Genomic DNA, 17,976 nt, shown 5'->3' on the forward strand with positions numbered 1-17,976 from the left:
CACAAATCATATACAGGACATAGCTAAATGATCAAAGGGGTGAAACAAAAAATATTTTCATAATATACTGTAGAGACATATAGCAGAAACTTTTCATTCATCCAAAATGGGAAAATAGGTCTTTCAAACTATAAAACTGCAATGATTTTGTCAAGGTCTGTTTTCTTTCTAAAAAAATACTGAACATTTTGAAAAAATCACCTCAAAGCTTGCAATTTACAGGGTCTCCCACATCAACATAACTATAAACCTGTAAAATACATTTTTCTGCACCAATCTACCAAACCACTGCTAAAGTTAGCAGCTTTTATGAAATTTCTTCTAAAGCTTCCTATGACCCACTTTGTCTTATGCACCAAGACCAAATATCCTAAAAATGAATGTCAATGATTTACTTAACAGTTTGATGCCCGATGTACATGAATTCATCCAAGTATATGGCTTTTAGAGGCCCCAAAATCAAAATGATCCATACAAATATTAAAGGTTAAACATTTTTCTCCTGTAAAAGAAGCCCCCTGCATAAATTTAATGTGTCATAAAAGCCCACAAATATGACACCTGAAAAAAATATATTTGTGGAACGAGCACTTTAAACCCAGGAAGAGAAAAGGTCTTTCAACTCAAAACTAACTAAAAGTTGCTACAGTTAGCAATTTTTCTAAATAGTCTCAAAGCTTGAATTTTCAACACATATCATTAATGTACACATACTGAACATCCTAAATATAAACACCAGGGGTCTACTGGATAGTTGATGCCCAATATGCATAGAAATGGATTATTACTGAATTAGAGTCCAAAGAAGGGCAACTAATCTGGCGAAGGGTATGGAAAGTATTATTTTAGATGAAAGACTGGCCAAGTTGGGTTGTTTACACTAAAGAAGAGTTTAAAGGAATAGTTCAGTGTAAAAAATAAACTGGGTAAAATAGAGTGCGCAAAATGTATCAATATAGTTAGCCAAAAATGTAATCTATAAAGGCTGCAGTGAACGGATGTCTAACATAATAGCCAGAACTGTACTTCCTCCTTTACAGTTCAGTGACTTGAAGGGGGCACATAACTGTTCAGTTAGTTTGCTTTTGAATCTGACCTGCATGCTCACAAACTAACTGAACAGTTATGTCCCATGTGGCCCCCTGACTAAAGTCTCTAACTAACTTAAAAAGCTGAAAGCAGGAATTAGTGTTCAGTCTATTATGTTAGACATCTGCTCCTTTATAGATTACATTTTTACCTAACTATATTACAAACATTTTACGCAGTCTATATCTAGTTTGCCCAGTTTCATTTTTACACTGAACTGTTCCTTTAAAGGAGGTAACGATAACATAGTATAATTATTTAAGGGAAGAATGCAATAAACTATTTTCTTGTGTATTATTTTACTGTGTAAAATAAATGGTGAATTTAGCAAAGTGTGTTTTATTTCACGCCGCCCAAACACCGTATTTGATGCTGTTATTTACACTTCAGCCCTCATGTAATTTATTAAAACCAATGGGAAAAAATCATATCATAAATAGGCCTAAAATGTTTAACTTGATGGACATGCGTCAACCCAACTTACATACTATACCAAGTAACGTCAATTTATGAAGCATTAGTTTTGATTGTATATCTAACGTATTACACTAAGTGAATGTCTTATAAGTTGCAGACTTCTCTTTTTTTAATCTAATGGAAGAACACTTCATAAGGAGATACTTTAATCTACAAATGCTAAAGATTAATCTAAACAGTGGCAACCAGTCACAGAGATTGCAATAATGTGTATTGCTAGATAGTATATGACAAGGTATATGACATGATATATGTCTGTTAGATAGAGTAGCATGTATTTATCAGTCTAAATTATCAATGCCGCTTCCATATCAAAGAATTCTTCTATTATTTTTGTGACACTGATTTCAATTTAACGTGATTTTGCACGTGATTTTTTTTAAATACAATTTAACCAGTAACCCAAGATACTAGTAAAAAATACCAAAACTTACCTGTCAAAAGAATCAGTAGCTACTTTATAGAGATAAACAAACAGTTTGCTGCAGTGCTTCAGCACCGGGCACACAAAATCCAGCTGAGCCACATCATCCTCTAAAAGTCTGTGAAATGGTTGATTGTTGGAAGGTAAAATATTTGAAGGTCTGATTTTTCTTGACTCAAAGAAACAGCCCAACAGCCTAATGGCGTCAGCCAGCTTTTCATACTGAATTTCAGTCTTAAAGAAGTGAGAGTTTGCAGGCTCATATCTCATGGCTGCAGTAAGAGTACAAAAAACTGTATGCAGTAGCTCAAAGACTTGGTTCTGGTTCACCTTCTCCCAGCCATTCCTTGGAGGACAACTGAGAGCTTTCTCCATTGCAACCAGAAGGGATGTGACATATACAAACCCCCCAACTTTCCTAAAAACTGTCCGTGTTCGATGACTTTCTCTTAACACTATGAGGAGAGCCTGCAAATAATGAAAATACATATTAAAAAAAAAAAACACATCAACAACAATCAGATTAAGACATTACTTTGTGTGGTTTAAATTACTATAAGAAAGTGGTAGCAAATAGCATTTTTTAAAATTGACAAATTTACACATTGCAATACATACAGGTGCAGCCAGCAAGTTTTCACATTTAGTCCACCATGTTCACAGACCATTTTTTGAGTGTTAAATCCTGCGTCTAAGATGATGATAGAGTGCAAAGACAAAACACAATAGAAACTGCCGTAGACCATGTGCCACCTGGTGCTATTGCTATTTTTTTTTTTTTTCCCATGTGTTAACTGTAAGAGACATAACGCGTCAACATGGTAAAGGAACTAGGCTGCATCTGTATATACAGACTCCTTATCAAACTGTGTTTGAGAAGTACTTCTCTAAAGTCTCTGGCATGTAGAAAGTGTAAAAACTGAATTTAAGAAGAATGTAAATGGGCATGGACATTTGCCCTCCTGAACACACCTGAAAACCCAGTCTGAAAGTCAGTTAGGGTGACACATTTGTAGTAAATATGTATTTGCTGATAGAAGCATAGATGTTTTATGCTTTTGTCTGTAGTTTTACATGGATAAGACCAATGCTGCCATCATTTTACGCTATCTCTGTACAAGCTATAAGAAAACAAAGACCAGACTAGTCCCCCCAGTGGTTCTACTCTCTTCTGGTCTGGGACCTTTTTAGGTGATTAATACAGACTAAAACCAGAAAATAAAAAATTAAGGCAGAAAAACTGCAAATTGAGCTATTAACATGGTCAAAGAAGCATGGAAAAAATCAAATGAAACCTTCTCAACTGAACTGTCTATTATACAAATGAATAAAGGAAAGATTAGCAGCCCTTTTATAGTTAAAAGCTGCAATAGTGTATTAAAACAAAACACAACTTGTTATAAATATTACAAAATTGACATTCAAAAGTCAAAATAATAACTGAAAACAAAGCTTATGTAGTGTATGGATGTAGAATGTAGAAAATGAATGGAATGTAGAAAATGGATGGGGCAATTTATTCTAAATTTTTAAGGCCTGACAATGCAGCTTTTTTTGTAAGACCCAGAAACACAAATAAATTGCACTATAATGAGCTTAAATTTATTAGAAAAAAAATAAAAAAACAAGCAGCTTACCCGCAATATATCAGTTTTCAGCTGCAGTTCTGTGGGAGGAGCTGAGTGCATTAGTCCAAGGAGGGTCCCCATGTCATCATCTCCACTCGGAGACAACATGAGCTGCTGGATTACCATGAGTGCATATTCACGACACTGTGGATATTTTACTATATTGTGCACACAACGGGCACCTCCAAATTCCCTAAAAACCCCTGTTGACAGATTAGACAATATTTGTGAGACTTTGAAAAAAAAAAAAAAAAATAAACATTAGCTAACATGCACAACAAAATTACACTATTTCGTTTAATAATTTAACCATATATTTGTAGCATCACTACTCAAACTTTTACCAATAATTGTAGGACTGCAAACCAACTGCAGAGGAGTCCTATGTCCATGGAGACTCATTCTAGTGCCACAAATAAAATATCAAGTGCTGAACATATTGGTAGAAAAAGTATCCCCCAATGACTTAGGGTCCATTTACTAAAGCTGATTTGTATTTGTGCAAAAAAAAAAAAAATCTTGCTTCATGGGGAAAAAAACTCAATGTTTTGCCATTTATAGTGCATCAAAACTGCAACAATTGAAAAGTAAAAAAATGCCTTCTACCAGCTGTCAAGATCATGTGTCCTTTTAAGGACCAAACTGTTCTACAAAGTTTTGGAAACCTTTAGATGAAGAGAAGGTGTGTCAAATAAATTTAATTATAGCTTTAAATTAAATGGTTAAATAGTTTATTGACTTGGAGCACATGTACGCCACAACCATTAGTTAAGCATTCTGGAAATATAGGGGTATACTTATAAAGCTGTGCAAAGTAAACTGTGTAGAGCATGCTTAAAAAAAATGTTGAAATATTTCCTTCCCATTACTGTATTATAATTTCCTTTTTAAATTTGCTTGAAGCCTGCATTTCCAGGTCACGGGTGGTTTAAAATAATAGGTGCCTGATTAAAGTTAAATGATATGTATAAACCTGAAAATAACAATGTAAAATTGCTCAGAGTGCTCTTCTAAGTACTTTGGCAATTAAGATTGTTTTTTCTTTTTTTTGGATGGGGGTACTGGTAAGGGTAGTAGGAGCAGAAGTTTTATTTTCTCAGACTCACTTTCATCTAGTATGGTACCTATGGATTAGAGGAAAGATGATGTAATTACAATATTTAAAATAGGATTACAATTTAAGCCTGGCAAGGCTGGACATTTATGGTGAAAAAAATTATTTGAAAGTTTTCTAAGAGATCACATAAAGGATCATGTAAAGAGGGTTCTCAATGATACATTCTCTATTTGGAGTAGGATTCTTAGTGGGGTTCTGCACAGGGTCAACTTTTATGTTATCATTAATAAACCATTGACATAATAAACAGAAAAAAACTGCTGAAATTATAACAATTATTCCAGCATGAATCTATAGAATTCCATCCAAAGAGAATCCACATTATGAGCACATACAGTTGTGTTCAAAATAATAGTGTGTTTGAAAAAAAGTGAATAAAGCTCAACATTCTTATAATAGCTTTTATTTTCATACACACAAATGCACTGGGAACATTGCACTTTCTACTGTAAATCAAAACAAGAAAAATATATAAAATTTGTGTTAATCCTTTACAGAAAGTGAAGTAAAGAAGAATGCAGACTGCTATTTTTTGAACAGCCTAATGGCTGCATTCTTCTTTACAAACTAAAACATTCACTGTATAAACTGAATCACTCTTTGAATCACTGAACTAATATTAAGTTGTATAACTACTGTTTCAGACAACTGCTGCACATCTGTGTTGCATGGAGTTGACCAACTTCTGGCACCTGTGAACAGGTATTCCAGACCAGGATGATTAGACCACATTCCACAATTCAATACAATACACTGCAATTACAGCATTTTTGATGTTACCCCACAAGATTAAAGATTTCTATTGGATTAACAGGTCGCCTTGTTGAAACACCCATTTAAAGGGCAGCTGAGAGATTAGTAGTGAGTAGTGTTTTTTGGCTTTAGCTGAAAAGAGGGCACCATGTAGAAATGGCAAAAACAGTGACTGATCAGGTTAGCGATGTCGGACTGCTATTGTTCTGAACAATATTGTATTTATAAATCATCAACATATTCCGCAGCTAATATAAATTGGTGTATACACTGCACCATACCCCGCAACTGTCTCGCTTTTCGCAGGGACAGTCCCTGTTTTTATAGCGCATCCCGCTGTTCCCAGATAGTTCAATGAAGGTCCCGACATTCATTGAACTATCCAGCACAGCGGGATGCGCTGGCTGGTGCTGGGCTCTAGTGCTTTATCTGCTGCTTTACTTCTTATGCTGCTCCTTGTGCAGCGCGGCAGGCCCTTTTATAAGGCTGCACCCGTGCATACGTGTGATGGTCATTATGCACGGGCGCAACCTTATAAAAGGGCCTGTCACCACCGCATCAGAAGCAAAGCAGCAGAAGAAGCCGGAGCACCTATGGGCGGCACCTGTTTATGGGGGGTACTGTCTTTGGGGCACTTTCTATGGGGGGTACTGTCTTTGGGGCACTGTCTATGGGGGGTACTGTCTATTGGGCCATTGGGGGCACTGTCTATGGGGGGAGCAAAACTGGTACATAGTCACTTATAACTGACTGCCTTCTCTCTATATTTGTATTTTATATGTAGAAGTTGCTATATACTTAGTTTGTAAGCTCTGTGGGGCAGGGACCTCCTTCCTACTGTGTCTCATACCACATGGCACTTTATATATATATATATATATATATATATATATATATGGTCTTTGAGAAAGGCTGCAGTGGTAGCCGAAACATTAGACACAACTCTGAATAAACCTCTTTGTATTTTCATAAGTCCTGTGAGTGCGGTGCCAGTTACTATATATATATATATATATATTATATATATATATATATATATATATATATATATATATATAGTATTTATTTATTATATCAACTTGTCCTCCCTGTGTGTAATTTTGTATTCTGTAAGATTGTACAGCCCTGCGTACCCTTGCGGCGCTTTATAAATTAAGGTATACATACATACATACATACATTGTTTTCCTTAGGTAGTACAGTGTGAGGGTATAGCACGTTTGAGTCTGATTCCGCCATTTCAACTATATAAAAGGAGTATTTTTTAAATGGGGTGTGGTAATTGGGGCATGGGCACAAAAGTGGGCGTGGTCAAAAAATTGCCACGCTGCGTACGCCAAATCTTTCTGTCCCTCTTTTCATTTTTCAAATGTTGGGAGGTATGCTGCACATACAGATTACATACTTAAATACACATTATACAAGAGGTAAAGAAGGCCCTTTTCAACCTTCAATCTCAGAACCACACAGACACTAAAAAAAGAACACCTAGGGGCTGATTTACTAACCCACGAATCCGACCCGAATTGGAAAAGTTCCGACTTGAAAACGAACATTTTGCGACTTTTTCGTATGTTTTGCGATTTTTTCGGATTCTGTACGAATTTTTCGTTACCAATACGATTTTTGCGTAAAAACGCGAGTTTTTCGTATCCATTACGAAAGTTGCGTAAAAAGTTGCGCATTTTTCGTAGCGTTAAAACTTACGCGAAAAGTTGCGCATTTTTCGTAGCGTTAAAACTTAACGCTACGAAAAATGCGCAACTTTTCGCGTAAGTTTTAACGCTACGAAAAATGCGCAACTTTTTACGCAACTTTCGTAATGGATAGGAAAACTCGCGTTTTTACGCAAAAATCGTATTGGTAACGAAAAATTCGTAAAGAATCCGAAAAAATCGCAAAACATACGAAAAAATCGCAAAATACCGATCATTACGAAAAAAACGCAATCGGACTCCATTCGACCCGTTCGTGGGTAAGTAAATCAGCCCCCTAGACTCAACCCTAGAGAAGCCTTATAAACAAATCAGATTAACAGAACCATATATCTACCAATGATGCTTATTATAGTTTACAAAAAATCCAGCTAAGGAGATATTCCCCTCAGAATCATCCTTCTGCTGATCCTTCACTTCTGCACAGACCCTGTGCTGGGGTGTGAGGGGGGAATAATATGGGTCAGTGAACCATATAAACACTACAGTTGCCTTTTTACTTCCTTATTATGATGTCATGCATAGTACTGGCAGCAGACTTAACTCCTATTGCCTGTGTCTCCTGTCATGGGAAAATCAGAGAAAAAAGCAGGCAGGCACTCCGGATATTCACAAAGTTGTAGAGAAAAACAGCCAAAAGAATGTTTTAAAGTAAAAAGGTATAAATTTTATTTAATCCATATGTAAAAACAGGGAAAGCCTTACGCGTTTCGTACCAGAGGGTACTTAATCATAGGCTAAATACAATTTACAAAAGACACGTTATTTAAAGACAGAATAGCCAATAGGGAAGTCTCTATAGTTGGCCAATCACAGACATGGGGGGTCATATGACTAGGAAAAGGTAGTTAAAAAAGTCAATGTTTTACATAAGGATATGTTGGAAAAAACAGTATAAATTATATATATATGTAAAATAGGCTAAATATTTATTAAACATAGCAAGTTACATCATAGTCGAAGTTTAAACCATTTGGTTGTCTAGTTTTCAAGAAGAATATCCATTTTGTCTCTTTCTTTACTAAAATGGAAGAAATACTACCTCCTCTGGGATTGGGAATTACTTTATCAATTCCTCTAACATTAAGGAATGATAAAGATCTGTTTGAGCATTCCTGAAAGTGTTTTGCAACTGTTGCAGTAGGAGCGGTGCCAGCATTGTGTCATTGTATGCTGCCTCTGTGTGCCATACTCTGCCTTTTCCTATGCTGCCTGCGTGTGCCATACTCTGCCTGCCCTATGCTGCCTGTGGGAGGTGAACCTGGCAGGGGTTTGTTCTGAGAGTTTGTTAGCATTTGGAAATAGTCCTTATATGTTCCCTAAGGAGTGTGCCACTCCCACCCCTTTAAAAAACTGATCAGAGAGACAGAAGGACTGATTTAACAGGTATAAAAAAAAAAGTATCTAACATGCTGAGAGCATTGTAGGTGGTTTAAAATGACTTGGACATTGAAGGTAAACAACTCCTTTAATAAAAAAAGAAAATGTAAAATATTATCTGCACTAGACCCCTGTAAATGTTATGAAATAGAAATAAGTACTTACCCGCATTTGTATTTGACCCATGAAGAAGAACTGTTAAAGTCTCCATAACCACCAGGGCAAGTTGCCTTTGCTCCTCTGTTGAACGGTTTGCACTTGCACATCCTATGATAAAAAATATATTTCATGTATCAATATCTCATATAGAGTAATGCACTGAAGATGATGTCTACAGTGCTAGCTAAACTGCTAGCTTGCCCCCTTTAACAAAGTCTTTGCATCACTATGCTATGTATTACATTGTTTAGTGGTCTGAACATTTTACGAAAGAGCGGTAAGCATCACCTTAAAAGAAATATTCACAAGAGCAAGATACTGTGTATACAATACAAAGTTCTCTAAGTTTAAAAAAAATCTTAATTCAGCTAATGCCCATACATAAACTGCTGATAATTTAATTCAAAATATTCAATAATGTACAGTATGGCATTTTCCTGCTGAACATACTGTGCTGAACTTTTTGCCCATGTTTATCTAGCACTCTTTTAGCAACCCTTTAACAACACAGGCAGATGTTTTACCAACCCTGGAGCACCACATAGGCCAAGAGCTTGCAAGTACTACAAGTCTGAATTAATTTTTATGAAAGGAGAATGAAAGGTAAAAACTAAGTAAGCTTTATCAAAAAGGTCTGTAAATACAGCCAATAAGCACAGAAATGCTGCACTCCTCTATCAAAAGAAACACAGGATTTCCTGTGGATCTCCTTTTTTGTAAACACGTTCTTTGGTATCAGACTTCCTCTCTATGAAAAATCCTTCATTCCGGGGGCCAGAGTTGAGTCTGTGCTGCTCTCTCCTCTCTCCTGTTACCCCTCCCTTAAGAATTTATAAAACTCACTCCCCCCTAGAGCTGGGCGGTATGACCAAAAATTTATATCACGGTATTTTTCAAAATTATATCGGTGTCACGGTATTTGACGGTATTTTTTTTTTCCATGCATGATTAGGTGTTAACCCCATTTCCTAATAAATTAGAGAATAATTACTGCAGTATTGAAAATCAGAGTCAGGCAAGCGAAGGATCAGCAACAGAAAGTCGTTAGGTAAATCAGGCAGGCTTAGTTTCCCAGGGAACGCCGCAGACAACATAGCACAGGAGGAGGCATTTGATAGCTTTAAATACCCCCCACGCATGCGCAGAACCGGCGCCGTCAGCACGTCACGGACGTGCACGCTTTGATATGTACGCATGCGTTGACATGTACGCCCGCTTTGACGAACGCGCACCTGGACGCGCGTGCGCAACGTCCCGCGGACAACGGGACACGCGCACGCACGCAAGGAGGCGCGCGAGATCGGGCCGCACGGGGGAGTACCCTGACACCCCGGTATTGCGGTATCTGAAAAATGAATATAGTTTTAAAAAAAAAAAACACCGGTATTCGGTATTAAACGGTATATCGCCCAGCCCTACTCCCCCTACCTTAAAAATGTGTAATCTGAGCTACCAGCCTCTAGAGCTGTAGCAAGAAGCTAGGAAGACCAAGCTAAAATGGCAGCTGCAATCTTAAACTAACAGAGGGAGCTTCTAGGGCTCTTTACTCAGGTAAAGTAAAGCTTTCTGCAGAATAAATATTGCATTCTAGGTGGCACTAATGGGGAAAATCTATTGGCAGTAAAATGCCAAAATGACTTGTGTGTGCCATGTGTATTTCAAGCATCTGGTACATCAAGCTTTCATCTTAGTTTGCTGATACAAGAAGTCATAGAATGAAGCAAAAAAAATAAAATAGTTATGGCCAGTGTACAAAACAAAATATTTCATGGACTGCTGACCCTTGAAAATTCTGATTGCTTCCTTCTAAAAAGCTTCCTCTTGTGCCTTGTGCAGTACTAACGCCCCTCTCCACCTCATGAATAAGCATGTTAAAAATAATTTAAACCACCAGGTTTAAGTTTCCTGAAGCCTCATTAGTACACACCCAGGAAAAAAAATGCCTTTTTCATACCTTGTTCAATATATGCTTGAGCAGGATCTTTCAGTACAGCAGCATACTTGTGCAAAAGATTAACCATAACTTCCAAGAGTCCAACTTCCTTAAAGACATCTTTAAAAATATTATGATGACGTATGAATTTTAATAAAGTTTTAGTGGCAAAAATGCTGCAGGAAAATGAGGCACTGGACTTCAAGAGGATGCTCACACTGATCAGTTCTTTGCATGGGATATAGTTTAAACTGAAGACAACAAACTCAAGCATCTCAAAGTATTTAACTTGAACATCAGGCAGCTTGGTAATCTTTTCCGCAAACTGGGATAATGTGTGCTGTGACTCCAAAATAAAGTAGTTTGCATTGTCTGACATGTAAATATTCATGATGGCATCAAGAATAATCTGAGCAAGGTAGCTGGTCTTTGCCTTTAAAAATGTGTTCTGAAGGACAGAGAAGGCTTGTATGTTCCTCATACTCAGGCCTGCAAAATAAATTGCAGATGAAATGAAGTCCAAGGGAATAGTTTCACAAAAAAATGAAAATCAAATAACTAACCAATTGTTATTTCAAGTCATCTTAACCCATCATAAAAGAAGGTTTTCCTGTAAATAGGTGACAAAACATGTGAGATTTTGCTACATAGTTTAGGACCCTTTAAAACATTGTAGACACCAACCAATAATTTTCACATTTCTGATCTTTCACATTAATTTCTAGATCAGGGCCACACAGCCTTGTGAGTGGGAGCCATGACCTAAGAGGAAGGTAAAATCACTAGAACTGACAAAAGTCTACTAGCAATTTATGAAAATAGTTAAAAGGATAGTCGGGGGCCAGCAGCAAACAGAAGGTCTTTTAACATATTTTTTTCTGAAATGTATTCTTATAAATAGCACATAATTATCTTTTTTTTCACTTTTTTAAAGATTTGATTTTTGAAGGGGAAAGTGGATAGGTCTGGCCATGGGGAGAATGCATCTGGAAAAAATAGCAATAGGGAAGTCATATTGACAGTGAGGTAGAAAAATCTCAGCAGACTTTTTATTGAAAACGTTGTCTTATAGGGGGGTCTAAAGATCCCAAATTTGACTGTGGAACAGGAGTCTGGCACAAGGATCTTTACATTTCATGAAATTATATGTTAGACTGATTGATTTTTATTTGATCACCGAGCTTTTAATTCTCATTTATATTAATTTCTTATATACCTAAATAACTTCCCTTTTTGATTTAAGCAATTTTTTCCATCCTTTTCTCATTTTTCTTCAGCACATAAAGCCTTACTTCTGAACATCAATAAACACACTGAATAGATCAATTTTTTTAGTAAAAACAAACGTATAAAGTTCCTATTGATTACAACTGGCCTTTTCCATTTAAGTGTTAATAGGAAGAAAGCATTTGGTTGGTGGAAACAGGTTATTATATTATAAGATAAAAGTATTTTACTTTTTAGCAATGTATAACTAGGTTTTAGTGATTTCTTTAATAATAATAATAATGTCAAAGGGGAAAAGGGGAAAAGGTTTGAACCTTGTGGCCTTTAAAGCGTATGTTGTTTCCACCCCACTGTTACATCATTACCCATCGCCCCAAGAAGGGTGCGTGTCTTCTTTCTTATCTCTGCTAAGTTCTGGCCCTGTAACAGGCTTGTATGTAGGGTGCACGCTTGCCCTCTTACATTCATAAAAGCAATTTTGATAAACACTACAGTAATTTATAGTTGGCAAAAAATTGTTTAATGAAAGTAAGATTGCATTCTGCTGCAATATAAACTGGAAGTATTTGACACTTACAAGCAAATATACTCTGTTATTTGGATGTACCTCAGTATTTGCATTAATGCCATTCTTTACCTTTTCCTGTGGGCTGTGGAACAGCAAAACCTGGCAGCAGAAAAGGCGCTCCTGTTGTTAAACCAGCTGGCTTTAATTCATTCACACCATATGTTGTTAAAGAAGTAATTAAGTTTACGAAGTCCTTCAAAGCATCTTTGGACTCATTCTCTTTAGCTTGTTCTAACCTACAGTAAAAATACACTGATGTTATTACAGTGCCCTATTTCTCCATTTCAACTTTAAATATAGCAAGAAGACACATGGGTCTATGTGAAACAGTAAACTAGTCCCAAATTTGCAGAAACACAGCCATCTTTGTCCGAAATGTTGTTTTTTAAGATACATTTAACGGATGCCAAGTTCCATTTGTGTGCTTAAATTTGACTTTGTAAAAAGCATAGCTGAATAAAGCTAAGAGGACCGTTAATTAACTATAAAAGACCATTAATCCTATCAAAGGAGGAAGTACCTCAGTGTTGTTCCCAGTGCATAGTTTTATATGTATTGGAAGCCCAAAGCAACCACAGGATTTGAAAGATCAACTAGTATTTTTAATAAAAAAAAGAATGAGTTTGGAAACATGTCTTACATGTCAACATCATACAAATAGTTGATACAGACAGCTTTCAATATACCAAATTAACGAAATATACTGTATTATCCAAAAGGTCCCTAATATGGTTTACCTCAACAGAAGGTCAGAAAGAAAAACATATCCTTGGCATATTCTGAAGTCATCCAGCAGTGTTTGAGAAACATCACTAGAGTCTTTGAGGAAACAGGAAAGGCCAGCAAACATCTCCACAATTTCCAAAGGGGACAAATCATTAGACTGCTGCATGTTCTGCACACAAGTGGCCAGACATTCTTTTTCTGAGGAAGCACATAAAAAATCAAACAAAACTAATACCTATATAGTTGTGAAATTGATTATATCAGCTGAACTCATTATGTTTCTATTATTTTTACTAGACCACACAAAGTTGGTTGAAAAAGATAAGCTTTTGCAAGAAACCTCTTCCTTCTTGAGAGAGAGCTTCTATTATAATGAGACAGAAGGTCAGAGTGTTTACTGTATAACTTATATAAATAAAGTAGAACATACATTTTAAGTTTTTCAGGGGACCAGTATAAAATAGTGACAAATCTGTGAAAATGTAAAACTAGGTAAATGTATCATGCATTGTAAATTGGTGGGATCGCAACAAATGGTAAAAATGTGGGAAATGTAAAACTGAGGTTTCAATGTATTAAAATTGAAGATAGCAGTGATTGTTATGATAAGAAGATGTTAAACCAGTGTTTATAGAAGATTGGATAAACACTCAAAAAGATAAAAAGCACAGATATGTGCTGTCAAAGCACTCCCACACCTTAAGCCATGACGAGCTTTAGTATCTTTATAAACAAAGAATTAAGGCATGCAAAGGTTTCTGGTAAACATAGCAATGACTCTAGGCCTCCCCTAGTAAAAATATGTGGAGCCAGGCAACCCTATATCTTAATATTTTGCCTTCTGGAACAAGTTAATAAGAGCTCTTCCCTTCCCTGCTTAACAATAAGTAATTATTGTTAAGCAGGGAAGGGAAGAAAAAAACGAAAATACAATTCATTGTTTACAAATGAACGTAATTGAAAATAAGAAACCACTGGTCAAGCTGTTTATTGTAAAATAAACAGCCTGACCAGTGGTTTCTTATTTTCAATTACGTTCATTTGTAAACAATGAATTTTATTTTTGTTTTAATTATTTGGGGGGGGGGGGCATTCCTGTTATTTCTGTCCATTTCTGACTATTTGCATTGTGATTATCTACTCATAGTTATAAACCCAAAGTAAACTTTACAGAACATCTACCTACCATGAATGTACTTCACTACATTGAGGCTAAGTCCATGTCGTGATATAGTCATCAGCACCTCCCCTGCACTTTTTCTCCAAGGAATATTGTAAGGTGGGCACCAGGATGTTATTGCACTAAATAGAAGCTGAAGATCATCCTTTTGAGCCAACTCTTCAGCAGGTGATACAAAGTGGCACAACTTGACCAAAATCTAAAAGTAAAATTATTTTTTTTTTTGAACATTGGCTACACATTGCTGTTTAAAACTGCCATTATTGCATTTCTGTACAGCAAAAGACAACGTAAACTTTAGGTTACTTATAGCAGATCTTAATTTTAGACATTACAAGCTGTATTAGCAAAAAAGTTCAAAAAAGAAAAATGCTATTACATTGTCAGTAAGAGTTAACTGTTAGTTAAAAGACAGATCTATTAAAAGGTATACATTGGTCAAAATTATATAATTTTCAAAAAATATATTGCAGAAGTAACCAGTGAGCAATATATATTTATATATATATATAAGAAGAAAAAGAAGCCGCTCTCTCAGGACTTAGGTGCAAAAATAAAAAGTAATTTATTGAGTAGACGAACTGACGTTTCGGCTGAACACCTCAGCCTTTCTCAAAGTCAAAAACACATTGTGAATGCTAACATTAAATACAGTGACTGGCGGGAAAATACAAACAGAAACTGGGTGTGACGTCACAGTTTCACGTAGTCCAATACACATCAAGCGTGAAATACTCATTAGCATAATAAACAAATGCGTGTCTCATTGTTTATGTATAAACAAATGCTTTGTACATCCGCAATAAACATAACACCTAAAGAAAGAACCGATACCAGTGGACAGAAAGAGTGAAACTAAAAGTATCACGTATAAACAAACAATGTATCAGATATTGAGTTGAAAGGAAATTATCCAACATGTAACAAGTAGTGAGAGACAAAGTGACACAGGGGTGAGGTTACAGTTAACACGACCAGAGGGAAGCAGTATATGTAAGGAGCAGAGAGTATAAGTAGCCACAAGAGTATATATACCTGCTTGTTAAGGTAGCGGGAGCTGTTAGCTATGAGTGAGAGACAAAGTGACACAGGGGTGAGGTTACAGTTAGCACGACAAGGGGGGAGCAGTATATGTAAAGAACAAAGAGTATAAGTGGCCGAAAGGGTATATATACCTGCTTGTTAAGGTAGTGGGAGCCGTTAGTAAAGAGGCAAAATGTCAGAGGCCCCAATGGGACCACATAGTGCCCTGAACAAATGCTATCTTAGAGTGCAGCAGTCCTTGGGCCAACATTAGGTAGTAAATTGGGTTCAGGGTTACCACTCACTTTGCCAGTTGTAGGCATAATCATAGAAGGCTTGTCTTTCAAAGTAGAACCATCCCGGATAATAGGCTGCACTGTTGCATGATCCCAGGCAGTATGTGCATGCAATCAATTCAACAGGTCTTGCCTACAGGACTGGGTTTACACAGTTTAACGCTGTTTGTGTTGTGGGTATATGGCCCATAAATAAAGAGTTGGTACCCAAATTATGGCCGAACGGCCCGAGACAGGGACTGGTCAGCACAGGTGGTATTAGTACCCCCCATATGGAGGACATAAACCAACCAGGCATTCCTATAGTGTCCCGTCAAAATGGAAGTAAAAAACAATGCCCATGTTAGAAGCTTGGTCATAGGTTGCTGCAGGTGTCTATTGAATAAATCTCAGTAGCACAACCGCAAGTCACTGCAGTCGTGTGCCACAGTTAAGGGATGCTAGAGATGTTAAGCTAATCTACACGAGAGCAGGTAGTTTGTAAGTATTTTATAGACAGCAGAATTGAAAACAGAAATGTCAAAAGGACGTATTTTAAGAGGGAAAATACATGCACTGTAAAGAGCGGAGCCGGGAAGCAACTGAAACCCAAACGAGGGGAGGCACACTTATTGATACAAATACACCGACTGTGACAAAAAACACGTAACACATAGCAATGATTAAAAAGTAGCTAGGCATAACAATGATTCTAGAGAAGCTAGACACTATATAGGAACTTGTAGGAACTGAATGTTCAAAATTATTGTTAACCAACAAATCCAATAGCAGTGCCTACAAGCCTGTATTACATTCAGTGTCAAAATAGGTGTATAGAAAAATGTACAGACCAATTACTGCTTTGCATATCATGAAATGACGATTACATGCATTTACTCGTGTGTTGTAATAAAGGTGATGGTTACAAGAGATCAGTCAAGCTAATTCGCCTTCAATTATGGTAAATAAAATGGTGAATATGAGACAAGTTCATTCAATCCAAAAGGACTCAGCGTGTTGAGTTTGTGGATCCAGCGGAGTTCAGCTCGCAATAGTAGCTTTTCTCTATTACCACCACGAACCGGAGGTGGAACCCCCGTGACATGAACACTAGACCATCCAGACCATATTTCTGTGACTCTTCTCCCTACACGTCTCATTCATCTGACACTGATACCCCTTACTCCAACAGGGGCAGAGGAAGAGGCCGTTCACGGAGACTGGCATTTAACTCTAGATCACATATGACCAACACAGGTATGACCCCTCCGGTTTCCACTCCTCTTCACTCACAACCTTTTTTAGGACCTCCCACACTACCCAGAGATGGGGGCGCCCGCACAAGAGAAGGGGTGGGCGCAAACACCCGTTCAACAAGAGGCACAAAGGTAATGAGGAAGTAGTGTTTAATCTTAGTTCCATCACCCTGTCGGACTCTGAGATGAGTTTGCTCTCTAGAGGCCTTTCGTTTGTACCCACACATAATACACAACCCCTTGATGCACTAATTGATATACATAAATTTCAACGGACCCTCAAGCTAAAGGAACACTTCAGACTTTCCACATCACAGCAGGTGATTTTTAAAGCACCAAGTTCTTTTGAGCCTACTAACACTCCCAAATCTATCGAAGCATTCACCCAGCTGATGATAGATGAGACCAGAAAAATTTCTTCACAGCAAGCAAACTTCCCTAATCTCTCTAGAACTGAGAGGGAAGCCATACATAGACTTGCCAACAATCCAGAAATTGTTATTAGACCTGCTGATAAGGGAGGATCGATCGTGATACAGAATTACACGGACTACAGATTGGAAATCATACGGCAACTGGATGATAAGGAAACCTACCTACAACTCACGCGAGATCCAACAGTGAAGTTCAAGCAGCAAATTGATTCTTTTTTACAAATGAGTTTTTCTATGGGACTGCTTTCACATAATTCCCTGGATTTTTTGACACAGGATTACCCCATTTGTCCAATTTTATATACATTACCTAAGATCCACAAGGACAATTTGAAACCACCAGGTCGTCCAATCGTCAGTGCACGAGGCTCACTACTTCAGCCAATAGCTACATTTGTAGACTATAACTTACAACCGTTGGTACAAGGCATGTCCACTTATATCAAAGACTCTGGCGACTTCTTGGATAAATTACTCCAATTGCAACCTTTGCCTCCCCATGTATGCCTAGCCACAATGGATGTGTCCTCGCTATATACAGTAATTCCGACTAATCAAGGTCTTGAAGTGGTTAGAGATTCTCTGCTTAGACAACCTGCAACCAATAGACCA

At 37.1% G+C, this 17,976-nt stretch overlaps 1 protein-coding gene across 6 annotated transcripts in view; it reads right to left on the reverse strand.

The window, feature by feature from the left end:
- The window catches only part of wdfy3 (WD repeat and FYVE domain containing 3), a 206,293-nt gene that overhangs the window by 119,770 nt on the left and 68,547 nt on the right, over positions 1 to 17,976 (reverse strand). For all 6 annotated transcript variants that reach the window (XM_012955308.3, XM_012955305.3, XM_004911065.4 and 3 more), the window contains 7 exons: positions 14,383 to 14,575; positions 13,208 to 13,394; positions 12,540 to 12,706; positions 10,697 to 11,164; positions 8,749 to 8,850; positions 3,628 to 3,821; positions 2,001 to 2,458 (listed from right to left, as the gene is read on the reverse strand). In XM_012955308.3, coding sequence (XP_012810762.1) covers positions 2,001 to 2,458; positions 3,628 to 3,821; positions 8,749 to 8,850; positions 10,697 to 11,164; positions 12,540 to 12,706; positions 13,208 to 13,394; positions 14,383 to 14,575 — 1,769 coding nt within the window. The remainder of the gene's footprint in view (positions 1 to 2,000; positions 2,459 to 3,627; positions 3,822 to 8,748; positions 8,851 to 10,696; positions 11,165 to 12,539; positions 12,707 to 13,207; positions 13,395 to 14,382; positions 14,576 to 17,976) is intronic.

Source organism: Xenopus tropicalis, chromosome 1 (genome assembly GCF_000004195.4).
Source record: "Xenopus tropicalis strain Nigerian chromosome 1, UCB_Xtro_10.0, whole genome shotgun sequence".
In the NCBI taxonomy this organism is placed as follows: Eukaryota; Metazoa; Chordata; class Amphibia; order Anura; family Pipidae; genus Xenopus; species Xenopus tropicalis.